At 48.6% G+C, this 27,583-nt stretch overlaps 1 protein-coding gene across 3 annotated transcripts in view; it reads right to left on the bottom strand.

The window, feature by feature from the left end:
• Positions 1 to 25,906, bottom strand: part of Nlrp12 (NLR family pyrin domain containing 12) — a 28,181-nt gene extending 2,275 nt beyond the window's left edge. Inside the window, exons 1-10 of one of the 3 annotated variants that reach the window (XM_045134407.1) lie at positions 25,615 to 25,906; positions 21,364 to 21,444; positions 17,710 to 19,341; positions 14,083 to 14,111; positions 13,896 to 13,915; positions 13,343 to 13,513; positions 10,412 to 10,582; positions 8,948 to 9,118; positions 6,569 to 6,739; positions 887 to 1,057 (exon numbers count right to left, since the gene is read on the bottom strand). In XM_045134407.1, coding sequence (XP_044990342.1) covers positions 887 to 1,057; positions 6,569 to 6,739; positions 8,948 to 9,118; positions 10,412 to 10,582; positions 13,343 to 13,513; positions 13,896 to 13,915; positions 14,083 to 14,111; positions 17,710 to 19,341; positions 21,364 to 21,444; positions 25,615 to 25,906 — 2,909 coding nt within the window. Of the gene's footprint in view, positions 1 to 886; positions 1,058 to 6,568; positions 6,740 to 8,947; positions 9,119 to 10,411; positions 10,583 to 13,342; positions 13,514 to 13,895; positions 13,916 to 14,082; positions 14,112 to 17,648; positions 19,342 to 21,363; positions 21,445 to 25,614 lie in introns of all 3 variants that reach the window. The other 2 variants (XM_045134406.1, XM_045134408.1) reach the window with 2 other exon arrangements.
• Positions 25,907 to 27,583: the final 1,677 nt, after the last annotated feature.

The raw sequence follows: 27,583 nt of genomic DNA, 5'->3' as shown, positions 1-27,583 counted from the left end.
GAATTCACTACATAGTCTCAGGGTGGCCTGGAACTCACTCTGCTCCCAAGTGCTGGAGTGGAGTGCTGAGATACAAGGCGTGCACCACCACACGCGGCCTTGAAAGCTCATTTTTATTTGTAAAATTGCCATAAACTTCTGATGCGTGCTAATGGTCACCTGCCAAACCTGGACCAGGTCGTCTATGTAGGCAGCAGAGTGTGATCGTCAGCAGAGCAGGCCAGATAGGCCCTGGGGTGGCTTGCTGTTGGCACTGAAAACTTGTTGCTTCAGTTCATCTACAGTGATCTTGCCCTCCATGTCCCAGATCTTGATGCTGGGACCCGTGGTAGCACAATTTAGCACGTGGTGGCTTATTTTTCTTACATTAAAAAAAATATTTTATTTATTCTTATTTATTTGAGAGTGACAGACAAAGAGAGAAAGAGGGGGAGGGAGAGAGAGAGAATGGGTGCGCCAGGGCCTCCAGCCACTGCAAACGAACTCCAGACGCATGCGCCTGCCCCCTTGTGCATCTGGCAAAGGTGGGTCCTGGAGAATCGAGCCTTGAACTGGGGTCCTTAGGCTTCACAGGCAAGCACTTAACCGCTAAGCCATCTCTCCAGCCCTACTAAGCCATCTCTACAGCCCTCATACTTTTATTTATTTGTAAGCAGAAAGGGATAGAGACAAAACAAAATGGCCATGCCAGGAAATCCAGTGCTGCAAATGAACTTCAGATGCATGTTCCACTTTGTGCATCTGGCTTTATGTGGGTAGTGGGGAAACAAACTTTGCAGGCAAGTGCCTTAACCACTGAGTCATCTCCCCAACCCTCTTTCAATTTTTATGCATGAGGGAGAAACGGCGCTTACCTCATGCCCCCTCACCAAAGCCAGGCACTTACCACAGCTTTTGGAGCCTGCAGGTGGGGTGACGCAGCCCCTCCCCTAACAGCCACAAGCCCTTGTCTCCCAGGTCATTGAAGCTCAGGTCCAGGTCCCGGATGCACGGGTGAACTTGGAGCACACGGGCCAGCCCCTCACAGGCAGCCGAGCCCAGTCGGCAAATGCCCAATCTAGAGGAGATAATGGTCAAGGTGGATCTGTGTTTCTGTCATACCTTTTGGACACGTCATTTAGCAAAGGTTTCTGGGTGCAGGGGGTGTGAATGCTCATCCTTGAAAAAAAGGGAGAAGTCTCAGGCAGGAAGAGGAGAGAAGGAGTGTCAGAAGCAATAGGCAGGAAGAAAGCTATGCAGGAAGAAAAAATCATTTTATTTATTTAGCTTGGTTTGGTTTTTCGAGGTAGGGTCTCTCTTTAGCCCAGGCTGACCTGGAATTTAATATGCAGTGTCGGGCTGGCCTCAAACTCACGGCAATCCTCCTACCTTTGCCTCCCAAGTGTTGAGACTAAAGATGTGGGTTACCACACCCGGCTCAATTTTTTTTTTTTTTTTTCCGGGGTAGGGTATCACTCTAGCTCAGGCTTACCTGGAATTCACTATGGAGTCTTAGGGTGGCCTCGAACTCATGGCAATCCTCCTACCTCTAACTCTCAGTGCTGGGATTAAAGGCTTGCACCACCATGCCCAGCAACCCGGATCAATTTAATTTTTTTTTTTTCTTTTTCGAGGTAAGGTCTCACTCTAGCCCAGGCTGACATGGAATTCCCTATGGAGTCTCAGGGTGGCCTCGAACTCACAGCGATCCTCCTACCTCTGCCTCCCAGTGCTGGGATTAAAGGCGTGCGGCACCACGCCCGGCAACCCGGATCAATTTAATTTTTTTATTTTTCTGTTTATTTGCAAGCAGAGAGAATATGGACATGGTAGGGTCCCCAGCCATTGCAAACACATTCCAGATGAATGCCTCCCTTTGTTCATCTTGCTTTACATGGGTACTGGGGAGTCGAATCCAGGCAGACAGGCTTTACAAAGAAAGAACCCTTAATCACTGAGTCATCTCTCTAGCCAAGTTTTTATTTTTACTTTAGTTCATTTATTTATTTTTTAGCTTTCCAAGGTGGGGTCTTACTGTAGCTCAGGCTGACCTGGAATTCACTATGTAGTCTCAGGATGGCCTCGAACTCACAGCAATCCTGCTGCCTCTGCCTTGGCGTATGCCACCACGCCTGGCTTAATTTTTTTATTTTTTAAAGTGTGTGGTGAAGGGGAATGCATACATGCCACTTTGTACATGGCTTTATGTGGGTCATAGGAAATTGAACATAGGCCAACAGGCATTGTAATCAAGTTTCTTTAACCTCTGTCTGCCTAGCCCAGTTTTTGTTTGTTTTTTTTGTGAGAGAGCATCTCACTCTAGCCAAGGCTAGTTAGGAACTCACAATGATCTTCCTACCTCAGCCTTCCCAGTGCTGGGATTTGTTTGTTTTGCTTTGTTTTGTTGAGGTAGGGTCTCACTCTAGCCCAGGGTGACCTGGAACTCATTCTGTAGTTTCAGACTGGCCTACAAGCTACAGTGATCCTCATACCTCTTCTTCCCAAATGCTGAGGTTAAAGGCATGTGCCACTATGCCCTGCCCCAGTTTAGAATTAAAAAAAAAAAATTAGGGCTGGAGAGATGCTTAATGGTTAATGCTCTTGCCTGCAAAGCCTAAGTACTCAGATTTGACTCTCCAGGTCCCATATACACCAGATGCACAAGGTGATGCATGCATCTGAAGTTGCAGTGGCCAGAGGCTGTTGTGTGCCTATGCTCCCCCATCTCAAAATACATTTTATTTATTTACTTATTTATTTTGGTTTTCCAAGGTAGGGTCTCACTCTAGCTCAGGGTGACCTGGAATTCACCATGTAGGCTCAGGGTGGCCTCAACCTCTTGGTGATCCTCCTACCTCTGCCTCCTGAATGCTGGGATTAAAGGTGTGTGCCACCACACCTAGCTCAAAATAAATTTTAAAAAAATATTGTTTTTTTAAAAAAATTTTTTTCAGAGAGAGAAAGAGAACAAATAAAGAGAGAATGAGCCTGCCAGGGTTGCTAGCCACTGCAAACAAACTCCTGACACATACACCACCTTGTGCATCAGGTTACATGGTTACTAGGGAATTGAACCTGGGTCCTTAGGTTTCACAGGCAAGTGCTTTAACTGTTAAGCCATTTCTCTAGTAGCCCCCCTTTTTAAATATATTATTTATTTAAAAGAGAAAGAAGCCAGGTCTGGCTGGCCAGCCATGGAGCTTGCCAGGTCCATTGCTGGTTAAGACCATTGTTGATAAACTGGGAGTGGTGGAGCACACATTTAATCCCAACACTTGGGAGGCAGAGGTAGGAGTATTGCCATGATTTTGAGGGTACCCTCAGACTAAACAGTAAATTTCAGACCAGTCTGGGCTACAGACCCTACCTTGAAAAACAAAACAAAAAAAAAAAAAAAAGAGAGAGAGAGAGAGAGAGAGAGAGAGAGAGAGAGAGAAAGATAGAGGCAGATAGAGAGAATAAAATTTTTTAAAAAATTATTCTAGGGGCTGGAGAGATGGCTTAGCGGTTAAGCGCTTGCCTGTGAAGCCTAAGGACCCCGGTTCGAGGCTCGCTTCCCCAGGTCCCACGTTAGCCAGATGCACAAGGGGCGCACGCGTCTGGAGTTCGTTTGCAGAGGCTGGAAGCCCTGGCGTGCCCATTCTCTCTCTCTCCCTCTATCTGTCTTTCTCTCTGTGTCTGTCGCTCTCAAATAAATAAATAAATAAACATTAAAAAAAAATTACTCTAGGGCTGGAGAGATGTCTTAGCGGTTAAGGTACTTGCCTGCAAAACCTAAAGAGCTATGTGCAACTCCCCAGATCCCACGTAAGCCAGACACACTAAGTGATGCAAGCATGCAAGGTTGCACGTGTGCGCAAGATAGCACCCACTTCTAGAGTTCAGTCACAGTAGCTGATGACTCTATTTTCTCTTTTTCACTCTCATTCTTGCTGTATCTCAGAAAAAAAGAAAGCCCTGACGTGGCGCATGCCTTTAATCCCTGTACTCAGGAGACAGAGGTAGGAGGATCATAGAGAGTTCGAGGCCACCTTGACGCTACAAAGTGAGTTCCAAGTCAGCCTGGGCTAGAGTGAGACTACCTCAAAAAAAAAAAAAAAAAAAAAAAAGTAAAGAAAAAAGAAAGAGGGGCTGGAAGGATGGCTTAGTGGTTAAGGCGTTTGCCTGCAAAGCCAAAGGACCGAGGTTCAATTCCCCGGAACCCATGTAAACCAGATGCACAAAGTGGCACATGAGTCTGGAGTTCCTCTCCAGTTGCTGGAGGCCCTGGCATGCCCATTCTTGCTCCCTCTTTCTCTCTGTGTGAAATAAATAAGTAAAAAAAAAAAAAAAAAAATTCCCATGCGTGGTGGCGCACACCTTTAATCCCAGCACTTGGGAGGCGCAGGTAGGGGGATCGCAATGAGTTCAAGGCCACCTGGACACTACATAGTGAATTCCAGGTCAGCCTGGACCAGAGTGAGACCCTACCTCGAAAAACCAAAATAAATAAATAAATAAAAATAAAATTGAAAAAAAAAAAAAGAAAGAGGGCTGGAGAGATGGCTTAGCGGTTAAGCGCTTGCCTGTGAAGCCTAAGGACCCTGGTTCGAGGCTCGGTTCCCCAGGTCCCATGTTAGCCAGATGCACAAGGGGGCACACGCATCTGGAGTTCCTTTGCAGAGGCTGGAAGCCCTGGCGTGCCCATTCTCTCTCTCTCCCTCTCTCTGTCTTTCTCTCTGTGTCTGTCACTAAATAAATAAATAAATAAATAAATAAAAAAGAAAGAAAGAAAGCCAGTCTGTTGAGTTTACTTCAACAAGATTATTTCTAGCCGGTGGTGGTGCATACCTTTAATCCCAGCACTTGGGAGGCAGAGGTGGGAGGATCGCCATGAGTTCAAGGCCACCCTGAGACTACATAGTTAATTCCAGGTCAGCCTGGACCAGAGCGAGACACTACCTCAAAAATAAAATAAAATAAAATAAAATAAACTTTTTTTTCTCTATGAGCCCAGGGTTGTGGTGCACACCTTTCATCGCAGCACTCGGTCGGCACAGGTAGGAGGATTACTGTGAACTCCATGCCAGTTTACGACAACATAGTGAATTCTGGGTCAGGTCAGCCTGGGCTAGAGCAAAATGCTATGAGACAGAGAGAGAAGGTAAGTATGGGTGCAAACTCCAGACACATGCACTACATTATGTATCTGGCTTTATGTGGGAACTGAGGAATCAAACCCAGGCCTGTAGGCCTTGCAAGCAAGTCCTTTTAGCTCCTGAGCCATCTCTCTAGCCTGCATGTATCATTTACTTATTTGTGGGGCAGGGGGAGCGGGAGAGAATAGGTGCACCAAAGGCCTCTAGCAACTGCTTACGAACTCCAGGTGCATGTGTTATCCTTGTGCATCTGGTTTATGTGGGTACTGGGGAATTAAATCTGGGTACTTAGGCTTCATGGGCAAGTGTCTAAACTGCTAAGCCATCTCTCCAGCTCCTTCACACATTTTTTGTTTGTTTTTTGAGGTAGGGTCTCACTCTGGCCTAGGATGACCTGAAATTCACTATGTAATCTCTCAGGCTGGCCTCAAACTCACAACCATCTTCTTCTCTCTGCCTCCTGAGTGCTGGGATTAAAAGTGTAGGCCACTTTTTTTTTTGAGGGGGGGAGGGTTCCAGGGAAGGTTTTGCTTTAGCCCAGGCTGGCCTGGAACTTACTATGTAGTCTCAGAGTAGCCTCGAGCTCACAGCGATCCTCCTACCTCTGTCTCCCAAATGCTGGGATTAAAGGCGTGCGCCACCATGCCCAGCTTCTCCACATATTTTAAATAGAAGCAGAGCCTGTGTTGTCTGCCAGGATTTTGAGTTCCTGAGGCTGCTGTAACAAGTATCACTGACTGAATGGCTACTACATTTCCCTTTTTTTTTTTTTTTTTAGACGTGGTCTCCTTGTCACCCAGGCTTACCTGGAACTCATAGCCTCAAATTCATGAAGATCCTCCCATCTCAGCTTCCTGAGTACTGGGATTACAAGTGTGGCCATTGTGCTCTGTCTCAAATGATTTTTTTTTTTTCTCCCTCCCTCTATTGCAGACTGACCTAGAATTCACTATGTAGTCTCAGGTTGGCCTAGAACTCATGGCAATCCTCCTGCCTCTCCCTCCTGAGGGCTAGGATTAAAGACATGTGCCACCATACCTGGCCATGACACTTTTTAAAAAGAGTGGAAAAGAGGAAGTGGTGGGGGAGAGAATGGGCACGCCAGGTCCTCTAGTCATTGCAAACGAACTCCAGATGCATGTGCTACCTTGTGCATCTGGCTTTACATGGATAATGGGGAGTTGAACCTGGGTCCTTAGGCTTTGCAGGCAAGTGCCCTAACTGTTGAGCCATCTCTCCAACCCTCAAATGACTTATGTTGATAAGTGACATTGAGCAGAAGAGTGAGGCCAGAGAAGCAGGATAATTCTGGGAAATAAGGACAATTTGTGCAAAGACCCTGTGGCAGAAAACCCTGCGATAGCCAGAGTTTGTGAAGAGCCCAAACAGCCTGGCAGCCTTGGGCTCAGAGGAGAGAGGGGGCAAGAATATGGACTGGCACTCCTGCTCACCGGAGGCTCTGGAGTTTGCACTCAGGGTGACTGAGTCCCTCACACAGCAACAGCACCCCAGGGTCCCCGAGGTCATTCAGGCCCAGATCCAGCTCCGTCAGGCTCTGGTTCACACGGAGGGTGGAGGCCAGGTCTTCACAGGAAGCAGGGCCAAGGTGGCAGATCTTCAGCCTGCACAAAATCCAATTCTGAGCGTGCTGGAGGGGTTTCTGGGTAGTGGTAAATGAACCCCATGTCCCCTAGCTTCAAAGTCAAGCATTTTCAGCCAACCGTAATAGGGCACACATGTAATCCAGCACTGGGAGGCAGAGGCAAGAGGATGCTAAGTTTGAGGCCAGCCTGAGAAACATAATAAAATTCTCTTTCAAAAAGCTAGGGTCTAAGCTGGGCATGGTGGCGCACGCCTTTAATCACAGCACTCGGGAGGCAGAGGTAGGAAGATTGTGGCTGTGTGTTCGAGGCTACACAGTGAATTCCAGGTCAGCCTGAGCTAGAGTGAGATTCTACCTCAGAAAACCAACCAACCAAACAAACAAACAAGAAAGCCAGGGTAAGGACTGCAGAAATGACTCAGTGGTTAAGGTTCTTGCCTGCAAAGCCTAACAACCAAGGTTTGGTTCCCCAGTACCCAAGTAAATCCAGGTGAATGCAATGGCACATGCATCCAGAGTTCATTTGTAGCACGGGAGGACCTGACATTCCCATTCTTCCTCCTCTCTATCTCTCTCTCTCTTTGCAAATAAATAAATAATTTAAAAAAAAAATTTTGTTTATTTTTATTTATTTATTTGACAGTGACAGAGAGAGAGAGAGAGAGAGAATGGGTGGGACAGGGCTTCCAGCCACTGCAAACGAACTCCAGACGTGTGCGCCCCCTTGTGCATCTGGCTAACGTGGGTCCTGGGGAACCGAGCCTCGAACCAGGGTCCTTAGGCTTCATAGGCAAGCACTTAACCGCTAAGCCATCTCTCCAGCCCTAAATAAATAATTTTTTAATGCAGGGGCTGGATGTATAAATCAATAGTAAGATGCTTGCATCATATCATACTTGCAAGATCCAATCCCTAGCATTGCAATAAAAGGGAAAGAAGGGCTGCAGAGATGGTTTCACAGTTAATTTGCTTGCTTGCAAAGCCTAAGGGGTCAGGGCCCATTCTTCAGTACCTATATATGCCAGATGCACAAAGTTGTGCATGTGTTTGTAGTTTGTTTGCAGTGGCTAGAGGCCCTGGCATGCCCATTCTCTCTGCCTCTTTCTCTCAAATAAATAAGTACTTTTCTTAAAATTTGTTTTTGTTTTTATTTTTATGTATTTATTTGAGAGCAACAGACAGAGAAAGAGGCAGATAGAAAGAGAGAGGGAGAATGGGCGCACCAGGGCCTCCAGCCACTGGAAACGAACTCCAGACACGTGCGCCCCCTTGTGCATCCGGCTAAAGTGGGTCCTGGGGAATCAAGCCTCAAACCGGGGTCCTTAGGCTTCACAGGCAAGAGCTTAACCACTAAGCCATCTCTCCATCCCAAATAAATACTTAAAAAAAAGAAAAGAGAAGAGGGCTGGAGAGATGGCTAAGGGTTCAAGTGCTTGTCTGCAGTGTATGAGGACTCATATTCAACTCTCCAGGTCCCATGTAAGGCAGACGCACAGCGGCACGCATGCATAAGGTCACACATGAGCACATGGGGGCGGACACGCCTGGAGCTCGATTACAGTGGCTGGAGGCCCTGGCACGCCCATTCTCTCACATTCACTCTTGCATTAAAAAAAAAAAGGGGGGGCTGGAGAGATGGCTTAGCGGTTAAGCGCTTGCCTGTGAAGCCTAAGGACCCCGGTTCGAGGCTCGCTTCCCCAGGTCCCACGTTAGCCAGATGCACAAGGGGGCGCACGCGTCTGGAGTTCGTTTGCAGAGGCTGGAAGCCCTGGCGCGCCCATTCTCTCTCTCTCCCTCTATCTGTCTTTCTCTCTGTGTCTATCACTCTCAAATAAATAAATTAAATAAAAAATTAAAAAAAAAAAAAGGCAGTTTGTTGTGCTTGCCTCAAAAAAAAAAAAAAAAATGCTCAAGATGGCAAGTTTTTCTTTCCGCCCCCAGGAGGTAGGGTTTCAGTTTAGCCCAGGTTGACCTGGAATTCACTATGTAGTCTGAGGCTGGCCTTGAACTCACAGCAATCCTCTTCCCTCAGCCTCTTGAGCGCTGGAATTAAAAAAGCACGGACCATCATGCTGGGCAGAGAGAGCAGGCGCCAGTCAGGGGCTTTTTATGTCGTGCAGCCTAGCCTCGAACTTGCCTCTGTGGGATCACATGGCTGCGCAGCACACCTGGCCGTTTTCATTCAGCATGGAGAGGCTCCCGTGAGAGCAGCCCCGGGAGAACTCACCACAAGGTCCGCAGCCTGCACACGGGGTGCCTCAGTCCCTCGCACAGCAGCCGGAGGCCCCGGTCCTCCAGGGCGTTCCCCGTGAGGTCCAGCTCTTCAAGGTGCGCGTTGGCGCTGAGCACCGAGGCCAGCTCCCCGCAGGCCCCAGGCTCCAGGCCGCACCTCCGCAACCTGGGAGGAGGGGGGCGGTGCACTGGCCTCAGCTCCGACCCGTCCTGCCCGGCCACCCACGGGCCCTCAGTCTCCCTTCCAAGGGGCATTTTCCTCAAGGCAGGACATCCGTGAGGCAGCGCAAGTCTGTTAGGCCACATAAAAAGGGGTTTGCATATAACATATTTCTACTCCTCTCTATATATCTTGCTTTTTCTTTTTCTTATATTTATTTGGTTTTTCTTTTTTTAATATATTTTGTTCATTTATTTATTTATTTGAGAGTGACACACAGAGAGAGTGAAAGAGGCAGAGAGAGAGAGAGAATGGGCGCGCCAGGGCTTCCAGCCTCTGCAAAGGAACTCCAGACGCGTGCGCCCCCTTGTGCATCTGGCTAACGTGGGTCCTGGGGAACCGAGCCTCGAGCCGGGGTCCTTAGACTTCACAGGCAAATGCTTAACCACTAAGCCATCTCTCCGGCCCTTATTTGGTTTTTCGAGGTAGGGTCTCACTCTAGCCCGGGCTGACCTGCAATTCACTATGGAGTCTCAGGCTGGCCTCGAACTCATGGTGATCCTCCTACCTCTGCCTTCTGGGTGATGGGACTAAAGGCGTGCGCCACCACGCCCAGGCTCTTTTTTATTTTTTTTGTTTTTTGAGGTAGGGTCTCACTCTAGTCCAGACTGACCTGGAATTCACCCTGTGGCTCCAGGTTTGTCTTGAACTCACAAGAACCTCAAGCACCCAAGTGCTGGGGTTAAAGGTATGTGGCCACCACATCTGATTGTGTGTGTGTGTGCATGTGTGTACGTATAACTAACTCTTTTGTTGTTTTCATCCTTCAAGATGATGATGATGATGTTCTTTCTGTGTGTGAACGCAGGCAAGTGCAACTGCATGTGGAGGACAATGCCAGGTGTCAGACCTTTGCTTCCCACCTTGTCTGAAACAAGGTCTCTTATTCACTAGTCTGCTCATTGCGTTAGCCTGCCCTCAAGCCCCGGGGGATTCTCCTGTCTCCCCCTCCAATCTTGCTATAGAACTGCTTAGATGACAGACACGTGGTTCTGGATCTTTGAACTCGGGTCCTCATACTAGTGTGACAAATGCTTTATCCACTAAGAAATCTCCCTATCTCTTTCCTTCTTCCCCCCCCTCCCTCCTTGTTTTTCTTTCTTTCATGGCAAGGTCTCATTCTGGCCCAGGCTGACTCGGAACTCACAGCAGTCCTGCTGGGATTGCAGGCCTGAGCCCCATGCCTGACGGACAATACAGCTTAAAAGAAAAGGACTTACTCCCAGTGGAGACACTCACTGGATCATCTGCAGCTGGCACCTGGGGTGCCGGAGCCCTTCACAGAGCAGCGCCACGTCGGGAAGCCCAAAGGCATTGCCACTGAGGTCCATCCTTATTAAATTCCTGTTGGCGATAAGAGCCATGGCAAGGTCCTGGCAGGCAGATCCTGAAACCTGGCACCTCTTCAGCCTGGTGTAAAAGAGGAGAAAACCTGCTCGTTTCCTTGATGGTGATTTTGGGAATTCTCTTAAAATTTCTTTCTCTCTCTCTCTCTCTCTCTCTCTCTCTCTTTTAAATTATTTATTTATTTATTTGAGAGCGACAGACACAGAGAGAAAGACAGATAGAGGGAGAGAGAGAGAATGGGCGCGCCAGGGCTTCCAGCCTCCGCAATCGAACTCCAGACGCGTGCGCCCCCTTGTGCATCTGGCTAACGTGGGACCTGGGGAACCGAGCCTCGAACCAGGGTCCTTAGGCTTCACAGGCAAGCGCTTAACCGCTAAGCCATCTCTCCAGCCCGAGCTCAATTTATTTTTGAGAGAGAAAGAGAGAGAGGCAGGCAGACAAATAACGGGTGTACCAGGGCTTCCAGCTCCTGCAAACGAACTCCAGACATCTTGTGTCTGATACACCTTGTGTTCTGTCTTACGTGGGTCCTAGAGAATTGAACCTAGGTCCTTTAGCTTTACAGGCAAGTGCCTTAACCACTAAGCCATCCCTCCAGCCTGTTTTCCCTTTTTCTTTTCCTTCCTACTTTTTTTTTTTTTAATATTTTTATTTATTTGCAAGCAGAGAGGGACAGAGATAGGGAGAGAGAGGGAATAGGTGCTCCTGGGCCTCTTGCTCAATAATAATAAAACTAGATGTTGACTAACGTGGGTCCTGGGTGTGCACCACCTTGCTCATCTGGCTTCACATGGGTGCAGGGGAAAGAACCAGTTCCATCAGGCTTTGCAAGCAAGTGCCTACACCACTGAGCCGTCTCTCTAGCCCCCTTTCTCTGTTATTTTTATCTTATCTTACCTCACTTAATTAATTAATTAATTTGGGATTTTGAGGTAGGGTCTTGCTTTAGTTTTGGCTGACCTGGAATTCACTACGTAGTCTCAGGGTGGCCTTGAACTCAGGCAATCCTCCTACTTCTGCCTCCCAAGAGCTGGGATTAAAGCTGGTGTCTGCCACCATGCCCAGCTGTATTTATTTATTTTTTTTTATGAGAGAGAAGGAGAATTGGCATGCCAGGCTTCCAGACACTGATAGCCAACTCCAGACACATGCACCACCTGTGTGCGTGTGCAAGCTTGCGTCATCTTGTGCTTCTGGCTTATGTGGGAGCCGGAGAGGTGAACATGGGTCTCTAGGCTTCACAGGCAAGAGCCTTAACCAGTAAGCCAGCTCTCCAGCTCTATGTCATTTATTTATTTGCCAAGAGTATGAATGCACCAGGGCTTCTTGCTGCAACAGACGAACTCTAGATGCACAGTGAGTGGCTGGGGCAGTGGCTCAGAGGTGGAGCTCCTGTCTAGAATCCACAGTGAGGGCTGGGGGCGTGGCTCAGAGGTGGAGCTCCTGTCTAGAATCCACAGTGAGGGCTGGGGGCTGGCTCAGAGGTAGAGTTCCTGTCTACAATCCACAGTGAGGGCTGGGGGCGTGGCTCAGCAGTAGAGCTCCTGTCTAGAATCCACAGTGAGGGCTGGGGCGTGGCTCAGAGGCAGAGCTCCTGTCTAGAATCCACAGTGAGGGCTGGGGCGTGGCTCAGAGGCAGAGCTCCTGTCTAGAATCCACAGTGAGGGCTGGGGGCGTGGCTCAGAGGCAGAGCTCCTGTCTAGAATCCACAGTGAGGGCTGGGGGCGTGGGTCAGAGGTGGAGCTCCTGTCTAGAATCCACAGTGAGGGCTGGGGTCGTGGGTCAGAGGTGGAGCTCCTGCCTAGAATCCACAGTGAGGGCTGGGGTCGTGGGTCAGAGGTGGAGCTCCTGCCTAGAATCCACAGTGAGGGCTGGGGGCGTGGGTCAGAGGTAGAGATCCTGTCTAGAATCCACAGTGAGGGCTGGGGTCGTGGGTCAGAGGTGGAGCTCCTGTCTAGAATCCACAGTGAGGGCTGGGGGCGTGGGTCAGAGGTAGAGATCCTGTCTAGAATCCACAGTGAGGGTGGGGGCGTGGCTCAGAGGTAGAGCTCCTGTCTAGATCCACAGTGAGGGCTGGGGGCGTGGGTCAGAGGTACAGCTCTGTCTAGCATCCACAGTGAGGGCTGGGGGCGTGGGTCAGAGGTAGAGATCCTGTCTAGAATCCACAGTGAGGGCTGGGGTATGGCTCAGAGGTGGAGCTCCTGCCTAGAATCCACAGTGAGGGCTGGGGGCTGGCTCAGAGGTAGAGTTCCTGTCTAGAATCCACAGTGAGGGCTGGGGGCGTGGGTCAGAGGTACAGTTCCTGTCTAGAATCCACAGTGAGGGTGGGGGCGTGGCTCAGAGGTAGAGCTCCTGTCTAGAGTCCACAGTGAGGGCTGGGGGCTGGCTCAGAGGTAGAGCTCCTGCCTATAATCCACAGTGAGGGCTGGGGGCTGACTCAGAGGTACAGTTCCTGTCTAGAACCCACAGTGAGGGCTGGGGGCTGGCTCAGAGGTAGAGCTCCTGCCTAGAATCCACAGTGAGGGGCTGGGGGCGGAGACCTGGTTTACCCACCTGGGGCGGAGGTCCTGGGGGAGATGGGAGCCTGGGATGAGGATGACTGGTCAGCCTTGTGAGTACTGGGGTAGAAGTCAGTGTGAAAGCCAAGGGGAGTAGCTTGGGAAAAGCAACCCACTGTTGATCTCTTGATGGTGGAGTTGCTTCCTTGGCAAGGGAGAAGGTCAGTTGGACTGCGGAAGCGCTCAGTCTGTGAGCTTTTGCGCACAGGTCCATGGCATTCCCACCACGGTGCGCGGTCCCAGGCACGGGACAGCGGGGACTCACCTCAGGTTCTGGAGCTTGCAGCTGGGGTGCCTGAGGCCTTGGCAGAGCCGGCCTACACCCCGACTGCCCAGAGCGTTGCGGTCCAAGGCCAGCTCGATCAGGTTCGGGTTGGTGCACACAGCAGCTGCCAGGTGCTCGCAGTAGGCATCGGGCAGTGCGCTCCGCTCTGGTCTGTGGGAAGGTCACAGGTCAACAATCTAGTTTTATTATTATTAAAAACTGACGGGCAGGGCGTGGTGGCGCACGCCTTTCATTCCAGCACTCGGGAGGCAGAGGTAGGACGATCGCTGTGAGTTCAAGGTCACCCTTATACTGCATAGTGAATTCCAGGCTAGCCTGAGCTGGAGTGACACCCTACCTCATAAAACAAACAAACAAACAAAAACCAACAAAACAAAACAAAACAAAACCTCACCTGATGGCCAGGCATGGTGGCTCAGGCCTTTAATCCCAGCACTCAGGAAGTAGAGGTAGGAGGATTGCCTGAGTTCGAGGCCACCCTCAGGTTCCATAGTGAATTTCCAGGTCAGCCTGGGCTAGAGTGAGACTCTACCTCAAAAACAACAACACTCTCTGATGAATACTTTTTTTATTTCTTTCAAGGAAGGGTTTCACTCTAGTCCAGTGCAAATGAACACCATATGCATGCACCACCTAGTGCAATGCATCGGCTTACATGGGTACTAGGGAATTGACCCTGGGTCCTTAGGTGTTGCAGGCAAGTGCTTTAACCATTAAACTATTGCTCCAGTCCAACATCTAGTTTTTTCTTTTTGTTTTGCTTTGGTTTTTCATGGTAGGGTCTCACTCTAGTCCAGGCTGACGTGGAATTCACTATGTAGTCCCAAAGTGGCCTTGAACTCATGGCATTCCTCCTATCTCTGCCTCCCAAGTGCTGGGATTAAAGATATGAACCACCACACCCTGCTAACATCTAGTTTTTTGTTTGTTTGTTTGTTTGTTTGTTATTCAAGGTAGGGTCTCGCTTTAGCCCAGGCTGACCTGGAATTCACTCTGTAGTCTCAGGGTGGCCTCAAACTCATGGTGATCCTCCCACCTCTGCCCCCCTTGTAACTGGGATTAAAGGTGTGTGCCACCATGCCCTGCTAACGTATTTTATTTATTTGAGAGACAGAAGGATGCAGATAGAGAGAATAGGTACACCAGGGCCTCCAGAGGCTCCAGACACATGAGCCACCTTGTGCATCCGGTTTACATAGGTTAAGGAGGAATGGAACCTGGGTCCTTTGGCTTTATAGGCAAGTGCCTTAATTACTAAGCAATCTCCCCCAGCCTCTACTTTTTTTGTTTTTAATTATTTTTATTTTTTGTTTCTATCCTTTTGGCACCATACAGGGCTTGGCTTTGAACTCTTTAAAAAAAATTATTTGGGCTGGGTATGGTGGTGCACGCCTTTAATCCTAGTACTCAGGAGGCAGAGGTAGGAGGATCGCCGTGAGTTCGAGGCCACCCTGAGACTGCATAGTGAATTCCAGGTCAGCCTAAGCTAATGAGAAACTCTACCTTGAAAAACAAAACAAACAAACAAACAAAATTTGGGCTGGAGGGATGGCTTAGCGGTTAAGGCATTAGCCTCAAAGCCAAAGAACCCAGGTTTGATTCCTCAGGACCCACGTTAGCCAGATGCACAAGGGGGCGCACATGTCTGGAGTTCATTTGTAGTGGCTGGAGGCCCTGCGCACCTATTCTCTGTCTTTTTCTCTCTCTCCGTCTTTCTCTGTCACATAAATAAATAAAATATTTAAAAATATTTATTTATTTTAGTTTTGCAAGATAGGGTCTTGATCTAGCCCAGGCTGACCTGGAATTCACTTTGTAGTCTCAGGGTGACAGAGATCCTCCCTCTTACCTCTGCTTCCAATGGTCAGGGATTAAAGATGTGTGCCACCACTAAATATTTATTTTATTTTATTTACTTATTTGCAAGTAGAGAGAGACAGAAAGAGAGGGAGAGACATAATGAGAGAATGGCATGCCAGGGCCTGAAGAGCCAATCTGACTCCATTTTAATAGCAAGAGGCACTTTGATATAATGATTAAGTTAAGGTTCTGTGTCTCTAAGTTTCGATGTCTGAGCTGGGGCCACAAATTGTTCCCTGGTTACTATTTCCAGGATTGAGTTTTCATAACGTTCTGGGAAGTAGTTTAGTAACTGCTGGTCGGCTTCTGTCACGACACCTGCCTCTGAAAACCCCCGACCCTGTGATTTCTCTGATTTCGCCCTATAAAAGGAGCCCGGGAAGCTGACTCGGCGCTGCTCTCTGCACCTGCTCTAGGGAGGCAGCCGCCGGACCGGCTCTATGGTGCACAATGAAAAGCCTGCTTCAATCTGACCATAATTTGTGGTCAGTGGTCTTTATTCTTGTGAATTCTGGGTTAACAGGCCTCTAGGCACTGCAAATGAACTCCAGATGCATGTGTCACCTTGTGTATGGGGCTTTATGTGGATACTGGGGAATTGAACCAGGGTCGTGAGGCTTTGCAGACAAGTGCCTTAACCTCTAAGTCATCTCTCCAGCCCTGTTTTTATATATTTTTTAGTTGTTTGAGGTGGTGTCTCTAGCCCAGGCTGACCTGGAATTCACCGTGTAGCATGTCTAGCTTCTGTCCACTAGATGTCAGTATTGTTGTGAAAACCAAAAAGAAAAAGTAGATAATTGTCATGTCTATTTTGAATGACTGGGTGAATGGGGCAGCAAAAGCACCCTAGATGCTGGTTGTGATGGCTCACACCTGTAACGTTAGTACTGAGGAAGCCCACGTAAGAGTTGCTGCAAGTTCCAGACCAGCCTGAACGACAGGGTGAGACCCTTCCAAAAAAAAAAGAAAAAGAAAAAGAAGAAGCTAAGCGGGTGTGGTGTGGTGGCGCACGCCTTTAAACCCAGCGCTTGGGAGGCAGAGGTAAGAGGATTGCTGTGAGTTTGAGGCCACCCTGAGACTACATAGTGAATTCCAGGTCAGCCTGGGCTTGAGTGAGACCCTACCTTGAAAAAAAAAAAAAAAAAAAAGCAAGAGATAAAACCAACCAAACAAGGGCTAGAGAGATGTCTCAGTGGCTAGGGCACTTGTTTATAGAGTCTGACAGACAGCCTGTGTTTGAGTCCCCAATACCCACATAAACCCAGTACCCATGTAAAGCCATACAAAGGGATGCATGTGTTTGGAATTTGTTTGCAGCAACAAGAGACTTTGGCTTTCTCCTACTCTTTCTTTTTCGCAAATAAAAACAATTAAAATAACAAAACAAAAACAAACAAACAAACAACGCAAGGGCTGGAGAGATGGCTCAGCAGCCGGGGGCACTTGCTTGCAAAGTCTGGCAGCCTGGGTTTAGTTTGCCAGTACCTACACAGAAACGGAAACTCAGGCACCTAGAGTTTGTTTGCAGTGGCATGAGGCCCTGGCCTGTTCATTCTGCCGCTTTCAAATACATACACACACACACACACACACATATATATATATACACAACAAAACACCCTAGGGGCTGAAGAGATGGCTTAGAGGTTAAGGCACCTGCAAAGCCAAAAGACCCAGGTTCAATTCCCCAGTACCCACGCAATCCAGATGCACAAGGTGGTGCATGCATCTGGAGTTTGTGTGCAGTGGCTAGCGGCCCTGGCACACCTATTCTCTCTCTATTCTATCTGCCTCTTTCTCTCTCAAATAAATAAATAATTTATACATATGTACCAACCCTGAGTATGGTGGCACATGTCTGTGACCCCAATACTTGAGAGGTAGAGGCAGGAGGGTCAGGAATTTAAAGTCTTTGATTACATGGTGAGTTCAAGGCCAGCCTGGGTTACACGAGATCATGTCTCAGACAAAGAAAACAAGAATACAAAGCAAAATCACTCTACAAATTCACACCTAGTTGCAAATCACAGGTTAAAGATTTGGGGCTGGAGAGATGGCTTAGCTGTTAAGGGGCTTGCCTGTGAAGCCTAGGACCCAGGTTCAATTCCCCAGTACCCATGTAAGCCAGCTGCACAAGGTGGTGCGCAGGTCTGGAGATTGTTTGCAGTGGTTACAGGCCCTGGAGTGCCCATTCTCTCTCTCTCATGCTTGGCTGCCTCTCTGGCTCTTTCTCTCTCATAAGTAAATAATTAAATAAAATATTGAAAAAAGTGCCAGGCACATGCCTTCAATCCCAGCACTCCGGAGGCAGAGGTAGGAGGATTGCTATGAGTTAGAGGCCACTCGGAGACGACATAGTGCCTTCTGGGTCAGCCTGAGATATATATAGACGTGGACCGAGAGAGCTGGCCCCAAGGGTACTTACGAGTCTCTGGACAGAGTCCGGGTTCCTGGAGGTCCGGTCCCGTTGTCCCGGTCGCCCTCACCCTCGCCCTCACTGTAGGCGCTACCGTACAAATGCAGTACCATGACATTCCGGCAGTGCCTCACGCAGAACGAGCAGATCATGTGCTCCATCTTGGTGGCAATGTTGCTGACCACGATGGCTTGGAAGGGGCTCAGGGCCTCTTGGATGAATTCTTCATCCTGGATCTCGTACAAGCAGCTGAACAGCTCCAGGGAGCCATGCTGCAGGGTGGAGCCCTCGCTGTGAGCCTTGCTGTGGATCCAGGCCAACAGCTCCGCTTTGATGTGAGGAGAGATCTTCCAGCCCAGATTCTTCTCCAGGTAGCGGCTCATGTCCTCGTCTAGGAGCCCGAACAGAAACCGCGCGGTGAGCGCCACGAAGCTCCTTTCAGAAAGCCCGTACTCGGCCAGCACCCTCCTCACGGTCTCGCCCCCGTGCAGGACACAGTACATGGCTGCAAAGAACTCCTGGAAACTCAGGTGGATGAAGCTGTAGAACTTCTCGCAGTTGATGTCCTTCTGGAAGATGTTTATGTTGAGGAAGGCAGAGACATCACACCCGTCCAGGCCATGTTTCTGCAGGTCCCGCTCCTCAAACAGGATTTTCTGGTTCCACACGCCGTCCGCTGCCAGAGACACCAGACCTTTGTGATTGAGTGGCGCTTTGAAGGTTGGAGTCCCTGGCTTGGGATGCATCAGACTCAGGAGATAGAACATGTACACGGCCGTGGTCGTTCTGGATGTTTGTCTTAAAAGGCCGCCACCCTCCAGCTGCTGCTTGAGGCAGGTGCAGACTACCCAGGACACCATGGGGACGAAGCACATGGTGAAGAGAAGCTCATTGTCCCTCAGGAAGCTGAACACTTGATGGGCCTGCTCTGCGTTGTGGAAGTACTGGTAGCAATACTCTTTCTTCTCTGCCTCAGAGAAGCCCAGGATCTGCACGTGCCTGGGATGTTCCAGGCAGCGATGGAGCTTCTCCAGAGCACACGGTCGCGTGGTGATGAGCAGAGACAGCTCGGGCAGCAGCTTCTTGCGAATGAGGCTGCCCAGGAGGAGCTCCGTGGATGGTCTGTCTTCCCAGCAGATGCACCAGGGTCCCTGGGCTTCGTGGAAAGAAGGCTGCAGTTCATCGAAACCGTCGATGATGAGGAGCAAGTGCTCGGGCGCCCGGATCAGCTCCTGGAGGGGCATGCTAGGCTCGGGCCAGCAGCTGGCGATGAGATCCTGGACACTGCACTGCACGTGGCTGCGGTTCAACTCTCTGCAGCTGATGTAGAAGACGTAATGGAACTTGCCATGGAAGAGCTTGCCATTGGCCCAGTCCAGCATGGCCTTGTGGGCCAGCATGGATTTCCCCATGCCCGCTGCCCCCTGCAAGACCACTGTTCGTGGTGGCTCGGGGCGCTCCTCATCTGGTTCAAAGAGGGTCTCCATCTGGATAGAACTGGGCTGGTGGCCCATGGATCTCGCGTGTCCGCGACCCATGTCCAAGAGCTTCTGTTGGGCCCACGTGGGATTTGAGTGCTCCTTCACTAACAGGAGCCGGGTGTAGCGGTGGCTCAGGTTGACACATTCCCCAAGACGTGCATTGCGGTCTTCCATCAGCTGGAATCTCCTCCGAACATAGTCCCTGTAGAGTTTCTGGGGATCTATTAGAGGAAAGGGGACTCTGTGAGACTCCTCAGCTACTTGTTTTGTCTTTCGAGGCAGGGTCTCTAGCTCAGGCTGATTCTAGTCTCAGGGTGGCCTCAAACTCACGGTGATCCTCCTTCCTCTGCCTCCCGAGTGCTGCTGGCATTAAACGTGTGTGCCACCACGCCTGTCTGCTACTTTTTTTTTGTTTTTAAACTTTTTGCTGTTGTTGTTAATGGGGTTGGGGAGGAGTTCTTTTTTTTTTTCGAGGTAGGGTCTCACTCTAGTCCAGGCTGACCTGGAATTCACTATGTAGTCTCAGGGTTGCCTCAAACTCCTCCAACCTCTGCCTCCTGAGTGCTGGGATTAAAGGCGTGCATCAGTACGCCTGGCTTCCCGCCCCCCCATCCCCCACCCCCACCCCCACCCCCCACCCCCACCCCCCACTCTATTTGTTTGAGAGAGAGAGACCAAAAGAGAGGGAGGGGGAGAGAGAGAGAGAATGGGCACACCAGGACCTCCAGCCACTGCAAAGGAACTCCTGATACATGCATCACCTTGTGTATCTGGCTTAAGTGGGTCCTGGGGAATCAAACCTGGGTCCTCTGGCTTTGAAGGCAAGTACCTTAGCTGTTATGCCATCTCCCTAGCCCTCATCAGCTACTTTTTGTTTTCCATGTGTATGTATGTGGTGGGTATACATGTGTCTGCATGTGGGTGTGTATATGTGTATGTATGTGGTGTGTATACATGTGTATGCATGTGTGTGTGTATATGTGTGTTTGCATAGGCCAGAGGTTGAGTTTGAGTGTCCTGCATTGCTCTCTTTATTTGTTTCTTGGTTTTATTTTTTATTTATTTGAAAAAATATATATATATGGAGAGAGAGAGAGAGAATGGGCACACCAGGGTCTCCAGCCACTGCAAACAAACTCCAGATGTATGCACCACCTTATGCATCTGGTTTACATGAGTCCTGGGGAACTGAACCTGAATCCTTTGGTTTTGCAGGCAAGCGCCTTAACTACTAAGCCATCTCTCCAGCCCGATTGCTCTCTTTACTGAGGAAGGGTGTCTCACTTGAGTCCAGAACTCACTGGGAGCTCCAGCCTAGCTAGGGACTCCCTCTCTGCCTCCCACTCACTGGAACTACAGGGGCCACCTTATCCTCCTGTCATTTACAACGTGCTGGGGATCCAAACTCTGCTCCTCATGCTTTGTCCCTGGGCTGCCTCCTCAGTCCCACACCAGCTACTTCATTGTTATTTGAAACAGTCTCATGAAGCCCAGGCTGTCCTCAAATTCACTGTGTAGCTAAACTGGGGATGACCTTGAATTTCTGATCTTCCTGCCTCTTTCTCTCAACTGCGGGGATCACAGAACAAACCTGCCAGGCCTTTTTTTTTTTTTGTTTCATTTTGTTTTTGATTTTGTGTGTGTTTGTGTGTGTGTGTGTGTGAGAGAGAGAGAGAGAGAGAGAGAGATCGAGATCTTCAACTACATACAAGTTCAAAGCCAGCCTGGGCTACATGAGATCCTGTCTCAGAAAAATCAAAATGGGCCAGGCGTAGTGGTACACACCTTTAATCCCAGTAGAGGTAGGAGGATCGCTGTGAGTTCGAGACCACCCTGAGATTACATAGTGAATTCCAGATCAGGTTGGGGTAGAGCGAGACCCTACCTCAAAAAGAAACAGAAAAACCAAAAACAAAAACCCCCCACTTTCCAGGCTGGAGAAATGGCTTAGCAGTTAAGGTACTTGCCTGCGAAGCCAAAGGACCCAGGTTCGATTCCCCATGACCCATGTAAGCCAGATGCACAAGGGGACATGGGTCTGGGGTTTGTTTGCAGTGATTAGAGGCCCTCACATGCCCATTCTCTCTTTGTCTGTCTCTCTTCTATCTCTTTCTCTGCTTGGAAAACAAACACAAAAACAAAAAACCTTTAAGAAATACACTTTCCACTTGATCTGCCCTCAGCTGGGGTGGTTGGGTTCATGGAACTATTCCATCTCAAAAGACACATGGTTTGTGACTCACCTTTTCTTGGAGTGCTAGGAGACACTTCTAGAAGGCACGTGGATTGTCTCCCAAGGGAGTTCTGAGCACCAGGTGGAGTAACTGCAAGAGATATTTTGGGAGGTCAGCTGGCCAGCACTCACTGATACAGAGCTACTGTTTGAGACAGCCTCCTGAATGCTGGGGTTGCGGGCCTACACTGGCAGCCAGCTGTCATGGAACATTGTCTTTTTGTTTTTGTTTTGTGACTATAGAGTCTTATTATGTACCTCTCGTTAGGCTGGAGCTTTGTAGCAATTCTCCTGGCTCTGTCATGCAGCATTTTATGTTTTTCTCTTCTTCCTTCCTTCCTTCCTCCCTCCCCCCCTTCCCTCCCTCCCTCCCTCCCTTTCTCTCTCTCTCTCTCTTTTTTTTTTTTTTTTGGTTTTCCAAGGTAGGGTCTTACTCTAGCCCAGGCTGACCTGGAATTCACTATGTGGTCTCAGGGTAGCCTCGAACTCATGGTGATCCTCCTACCTCTGCCTCCCGAGTGCTGAGTGCTGGGATTTAAGGCATGCGCCACCACGCCCGGTTTCATGCAGCATTTCAATAATCTGTTTCTTTTTCTTTTCCTATTTTTTTTTTTTTTTTTGGTGTGTGTTTTTTCCATCTTTCTCTAGCTCAGGCTGACCTGTGATTCACTATATGTAGTCTCAGGTTGGCCTTTAACTCATGGTGATCCTCCTACTTCTACCTCCCGAGTACTGGGATTAAAGGCATGTGTCATCATGTCTGGCTTAATCTGTGGCTTTTAATTTTATCTTATTTATTTGTTATTTGAGACAGAGAAGCAGGTAGCAAGAAAATGGGCACACCAGAGCCTCTAGCCACTGCAAATGAACTCCAGACACATGTGCCGCCTTGTGTATCTGGCTTACATGGGTCCTGGAGAAATGAACCTGAGTCCTTGGCTTTGCAGGCAAGTGCCTTAACCGCTGAGCCATCTCTCCAGCCCCAATAATCTGTGTTGTATCACTATGCACAAAGGATGCCCAAGTAGAATCGAGACATGGTGGCACATGCATGTAATCACAGCATTTGGGAAGTAGAGGCAGGAGGATCAGGAGTTCAAGGCTAGCCTTAACTACATGATGGGCTTGAGGCTGGTCTCAGCTACATGAGACCCTGTCTCAAAAAAAAAAAAAAAAAAAAAAAGCAAAACATGAAGAAACAAAGATGGGCTGGGGAGATGGCTCAGCTGTTAAAGGTGCTTGCCAAGTCTGTCAGCCCAGATTTGACTCCCCAGTGCCTACGTACAGCTAGATACACAAAGTGGGTCATTCATCTGAAGCTCATTTGCAGCAGCAAGTAGCCCTGGCACACCCATGTTCTCATTCTCTCTTTCTTTCACAAATAAATAATTAAAAAGTCTTTAAAGCTGGAGGGATTGGCTTAGTGGTTAAGTAAGTTGTTTGCCTACAAAGCCAAATGACCCAGGTTCGTTTGGTTCTCCAGGACCCACATAAGTCAGATGCACAAGGTGGCACATATGTCTGGAGTTCATTTGCAGCAGCTGGAGGCTCTGGTGTGCCCATTCTCTCTCTCTCTGTCAAATATATAAATAAAATATTTTTAAAAATATTTTTTGTTGGGCATGGTGGCATATGCCTTTAATCCCAGCACTGGGGAGACAGAGGTAGGAGGATCGCTGTGAGTTCAAGGCCACCCTGAGACTACATAGTGAATTCCAGGTCAGCCTGAGCCAGAGTGAAACCCTACCTCGAAAAAACAAAAAAAAAACAAACAAGCAAAAAAAAAAAAAAATTTAAATAAAGACACTTGAGAGGTAAAGGAAGGAAGATTACTGTGAGTTCAAGACCAACCTGAGACTACAGAGTGAAGGTTAGGTCAGGCTGGGCTAGAGTGCGATTCTACCTTGAAACAAAGAAAGAAAGAGGGATGGAGAGATGATTCAGTGGCTAAAAGCACTTGCTTGCAAAACCTGACAGCTCTGGTTTGATTCCCTAGAACGCATGTAAAACCAGATGTACAAAGTGGTGCATATGTCTGGGGTTTATTTGCAGTAGCAGGAGGCCTGGATCTGTCTCTTTCTGTCTCTATGTCAAGTAAATAAATAATTTTTCTTAAGCAGGGTGTGGTGGCACATGCCTTTAATCGTTGCACTCGCAAGGCAGAGGTAGGAGGATCTCTGTGAGTTCCAGGCTTCCTTAAAACTATATAGTGACTTCCAGGTCAGCCTGTGCTAGGGCAAGACCCTATCTCAAAAAAGCAAAAAATAATAAAATAATAATTTCTCTCTCTCTTTCTTTTTGTCAAGGGTGGTGGCTCACACCTTTAATCCCAGCACTTGGGAGGATCACTGTGAGTTCGATGCTAGCCTGAAACAACATAGTGAATTTTAGGTCAGCCTGGGTTAGAGGGGGACTCTACCTGGAAAAACCAAAATACATAAATAAATAAATACATACAATAAATAAATACATAGAAAGAAGAACACCCCTGAGTGCTAAGGAAGCAGGAGAATGGGGGAGATAGTCAGAGAAAGAACTGTAGCAGGGTTTACAGAGAAGGTTGCGCAGAGCAAGCATCCTGGATTTGAAAAATCTGAAAGTTGGGCTGGAGAGATGGCGTAGCGGTTAAGCGCTTGCCTGTGAAGCCTAAGGACCCCGGTTCGAGGCTCGGTTCCCCAGGTCCCACGTTAGCCAGATGCACAAGGGGGCGCACGCGTCTGGAGTTCGTTTGCAGAGGCTGGAAGCCCTGGCGCGCCCATTCTCTCTCTCTCCCTCTATCTGTCTTTCTCTCTGTGTCTGTCGCTCTCAAATAAATAAATAAAAATTAAAAAGAAAAAAAAAAAAAGAAAAATCTGAAAGTTGAAGTCTGTAATGCTCCACAGCACAGAACTTTTGAACACTGACAGGATGCCACAAGTGGGAAATTTCCTACCTGAACTACCGTGACCAGTCTCAGTCACAGCCTAGATGTGGGGCTGGGAAGATAGCTTAGTGGTTAAGGCCCTTGCCTGCAAAGCCAAAGGACCCAGGCTTGGCCCTGGTGCACTCATTCATTCTTCCTCTCTATCTCTCTCTCTCTCTCTCTGTCAAATAAATAAATAAATAAAATTTAAAAGTCACAAAAAGTTAGATGTGAAGGCTGAGGATGCGGCTCAGTTGGCAGAGCCCTTGCTGAGCATACATGGAGCCCTAGGTCTGAGCCCCAGCAGTGCATAAGCCAGGTGCTGTGATGTACTCCTGTAACCCCAGCCCCGGGAAAGCCGGAGGATCAGGAGGTCAAGGTCAGCCTTGGCTGTATAAGGAGTTTCAGGCCAGCCTAGGCTTCATGAGAACCTTTCTCAAAGATACAAGGAATGGAGAGATGGCTTAGTGGTTAAGGCACTTTCCTGCCAGGTTCAATTCCCCAGTACCCACGTAAAGCCAGATGCACAAGGTGGTGCATGTATCTGGAGTTTGTTTGCAGTGGCTAGAGGCTCTGACATGCCCATTCTCCCTTTCTCTCTCTCTCTCTCTCTCTAAAATTAAAAAAAAAAAAAAAAAAAAAAAAAAAAGAACTGGGCATGTTGGTGCATGCTTTTAATCCCAGAATTTGGGAGGCAGAGGTAGGAGGATTGCCATGAGTTCAAGGCCTCCCCTGAGACTAAATTCGAGGTCAGCCTGGACCAGGGCAAGACCCTACTTCAAACCCTCTCCCCCAGAACCCTCCAAAAGATAGTAATAAGACACTTCAGGATACTAAAACTGCTATGTCACATTATCCTGTGTGAATAATGTATGAAACACAAATGCATTTCACATTTGGATTTAAATTCCATCCCCCAAAATATCTCACTGTGTTGTGCCAATATTACAAAATCCTCCCCAAATCCAAACTCCGAAAGACTTCTGTTCTTAAGCATTTTGGATAAGGCATATTGAACCTATATTTTTGAAATTTTCAACAAAGAATTCCCAACTAGGTATAGTGGCATATGCCTGGAATCTTAGCATGTGAGAGGCTGAGGTAGGGGGATTGGGCTGCACAGTGAGACCTTACCTTCTCTCCAGTCCCCACACCCCAAAAATAAAACAAAAGATTTTTTTTTTTTTTAGGCAAAGATGATGGGGAGGAAAAAATAAGACAGGGAGCTTCTGGGCTTACAATAGCATGAACAAACACTAAGGAGCCAACATAAGGCTGTGAGCTCTCGCAGCTCAGGGTTATTGGGGGAGACCAGGGAATTGGTGGCTTCTGGTCTTGGCTGCCTCTCCATCTCCTTACCCCTCACCAGCTCTTCTCTCTGTCCTTTCTCCCAAAGGTCCTTCCTGTGGATTCGATCAAACGTCCTGAGAGCCAGTAGCCAGGCGTCTCTTGTCCCCAAATGGGTCACCAGCAACTGGGCCATTTCTAGGGGACCAGCTTTCTCCATGCGCCCCCAGGGAATCTTGTCCTGGCCCAGTTCCTCCTGGGCAGTCCCTAGGTATATCTTGAACTTCTTCAGCTCCATAGCCTCAAGTTCTTCCAGGTAGGTGGACAGGAGACAGAGGCTGTCCTTGGCTGTGCTGGGCAGCATGGGGGTGCCGAATTGGAGCTGGGTGCTCTAATGCTCCTATGTAAGGACAAGTGGCATTTCCAGCATACCAGCACAAGCTCATTTGCAGGCAGAGGAAAGGACCAGAGGTTTCTGCAAGCGGCTGTAAGAATGAGACCCAAGTAGAGGGATGGCCTTCTGCCGAAAGCGAGGCTTTCCCACGCTCCTGCCTGATTCTCACTAGTGGATGTTCGCTCTGAAGAAAGAAGGGGAAGTTGGGGAGATGGGGCAACGTCAGGAACCCTTAACTGAGAATGACTTTAACTTCCTCTGTCCTCCGCTCCTTAGGAAGGTGTGTGTAGATTACATTATCAGAGGTAGTGGCTGAGTATCTTCCAGGAAATGTGTCAAGAACAACCTTCACTCTGTAGGCAGAGGTAGGAAGGACTGCTGTGGGCTCGAGCCCACCCTGAGACTGCATAGTAAACTCCAAGTCACCCTGAGACTAGAATGAGACCCTATCTTGAAAAAAAAAAAAGGTTATTAGACTACTGTTACATTTATTTAAAAAAATGGGGCTGGAGAGATGGCTTAGCGGTTAAGCGCTTGCCTGTGAAGCCTAAGGACCCTGGTTCGAGGCTCGGTTCCCCAGGTCCCACGTTAGCCAGATGCACAAGGGGGCGCACGCGTCTGGAGTTCGTTTGCAGTGGCTGGAGGCCCTGGCGCGCCCATTCTCTCTCTCTCCCCCTATCTGTCTTTCTCTCTGTGTCTGTTGCTCTCAAATAAATAAATAAAAATTTAAAAAAAAATGTATAAAGCCGGGTGTGGTGGCACACACCTTTAATCCCAACACTGGGAGGCAGAGGTAGGAGGGTCGCTGTGAGTTCAAGGCCAGCCTGAGACCACATAGTGAATTCCAGGTCAGCCTGTGCCAGAGAGAGATGCTACCTTGAAAAATTAAAAAAAAAAACAACAAAACAAATCATATTAGAATTGGAGAAATGGCTCAGCATTTAAGATGCTTGCCTGTAATGTCTAATAACCCAGGTTTGATTTCCCAGTACCCACATAGGCCAGATGCCCAGGGTGGAGCATGTGTCTGTAGTTTGTTTGCAGGTGCTGGAGGCCCTGGCATGCCCATTCTCTCTCTATTTCTGCTTTCAAATAAATAAATAAGTTTATTAAAAGTGTATATTAGAAATCGAGCATGGTGGCACACACCTTTAATGCCACCTTGGGCATCTGGCATTTACACTCGGGAGGTCCAGGTGGGAGGTTCACTTTGAGTTCAAAGCCAGTCTGAGACTACATAGCGAATTACATGTAAGCCTGGACTAAAGGGAGAACCTGCCTTGAGAAACCAAAAAACAAACAAAACATTGGGCTAAGCATGGTGACTTCTGCCTTTGATCTCAGCACTCAGCAAGACAGAAGTAGGAGAATCCCTGTGAGTTTGAGGCCATCTTAGAACTAACTACAGAATGAGGTTCAGGGTCAGCCTGGGCTAGAATGAGAGACTACCTGAAAGATAGAAATTAAAAAAAAAAAAAAGAAAAAAGTAAAAGAAAAAAGTCAACTAGGTAGATGGCTGTGCGGGCAAAAGTTCCCTCTTGTGTCTGTCCTCACTGCGGGACCCGCCCCCATGGTCACACTCAGGCCTCTTCAGAGCCCCAGGAAAGGGCTTGTGAAACTTCCTCTCCCCTGAGCTGTGTGCTCACT

The sequence above is a fragment of the Jaculus jaculus genome, chromosome 14 (genome assembly GCF_020740685.1).
Source record: "Jaculus jaculus isolate mJacJac1 chromosome 14, mJacJac1.mat.Y.cur, whole genome shotgun sequence".
In the NCBI taxonomy this organism is placed as follows: domain Eukaryota; kingdom Metazoa; phylum Chordata; class Mammalia; order Rodentia; family Dipodidae; genus Jaculus; species Jaculus jaculus.
Note: the sequence above shows the minus strand (reverse complement) of the source record. Positions and strands in the feature narration are given on the sequence as shown.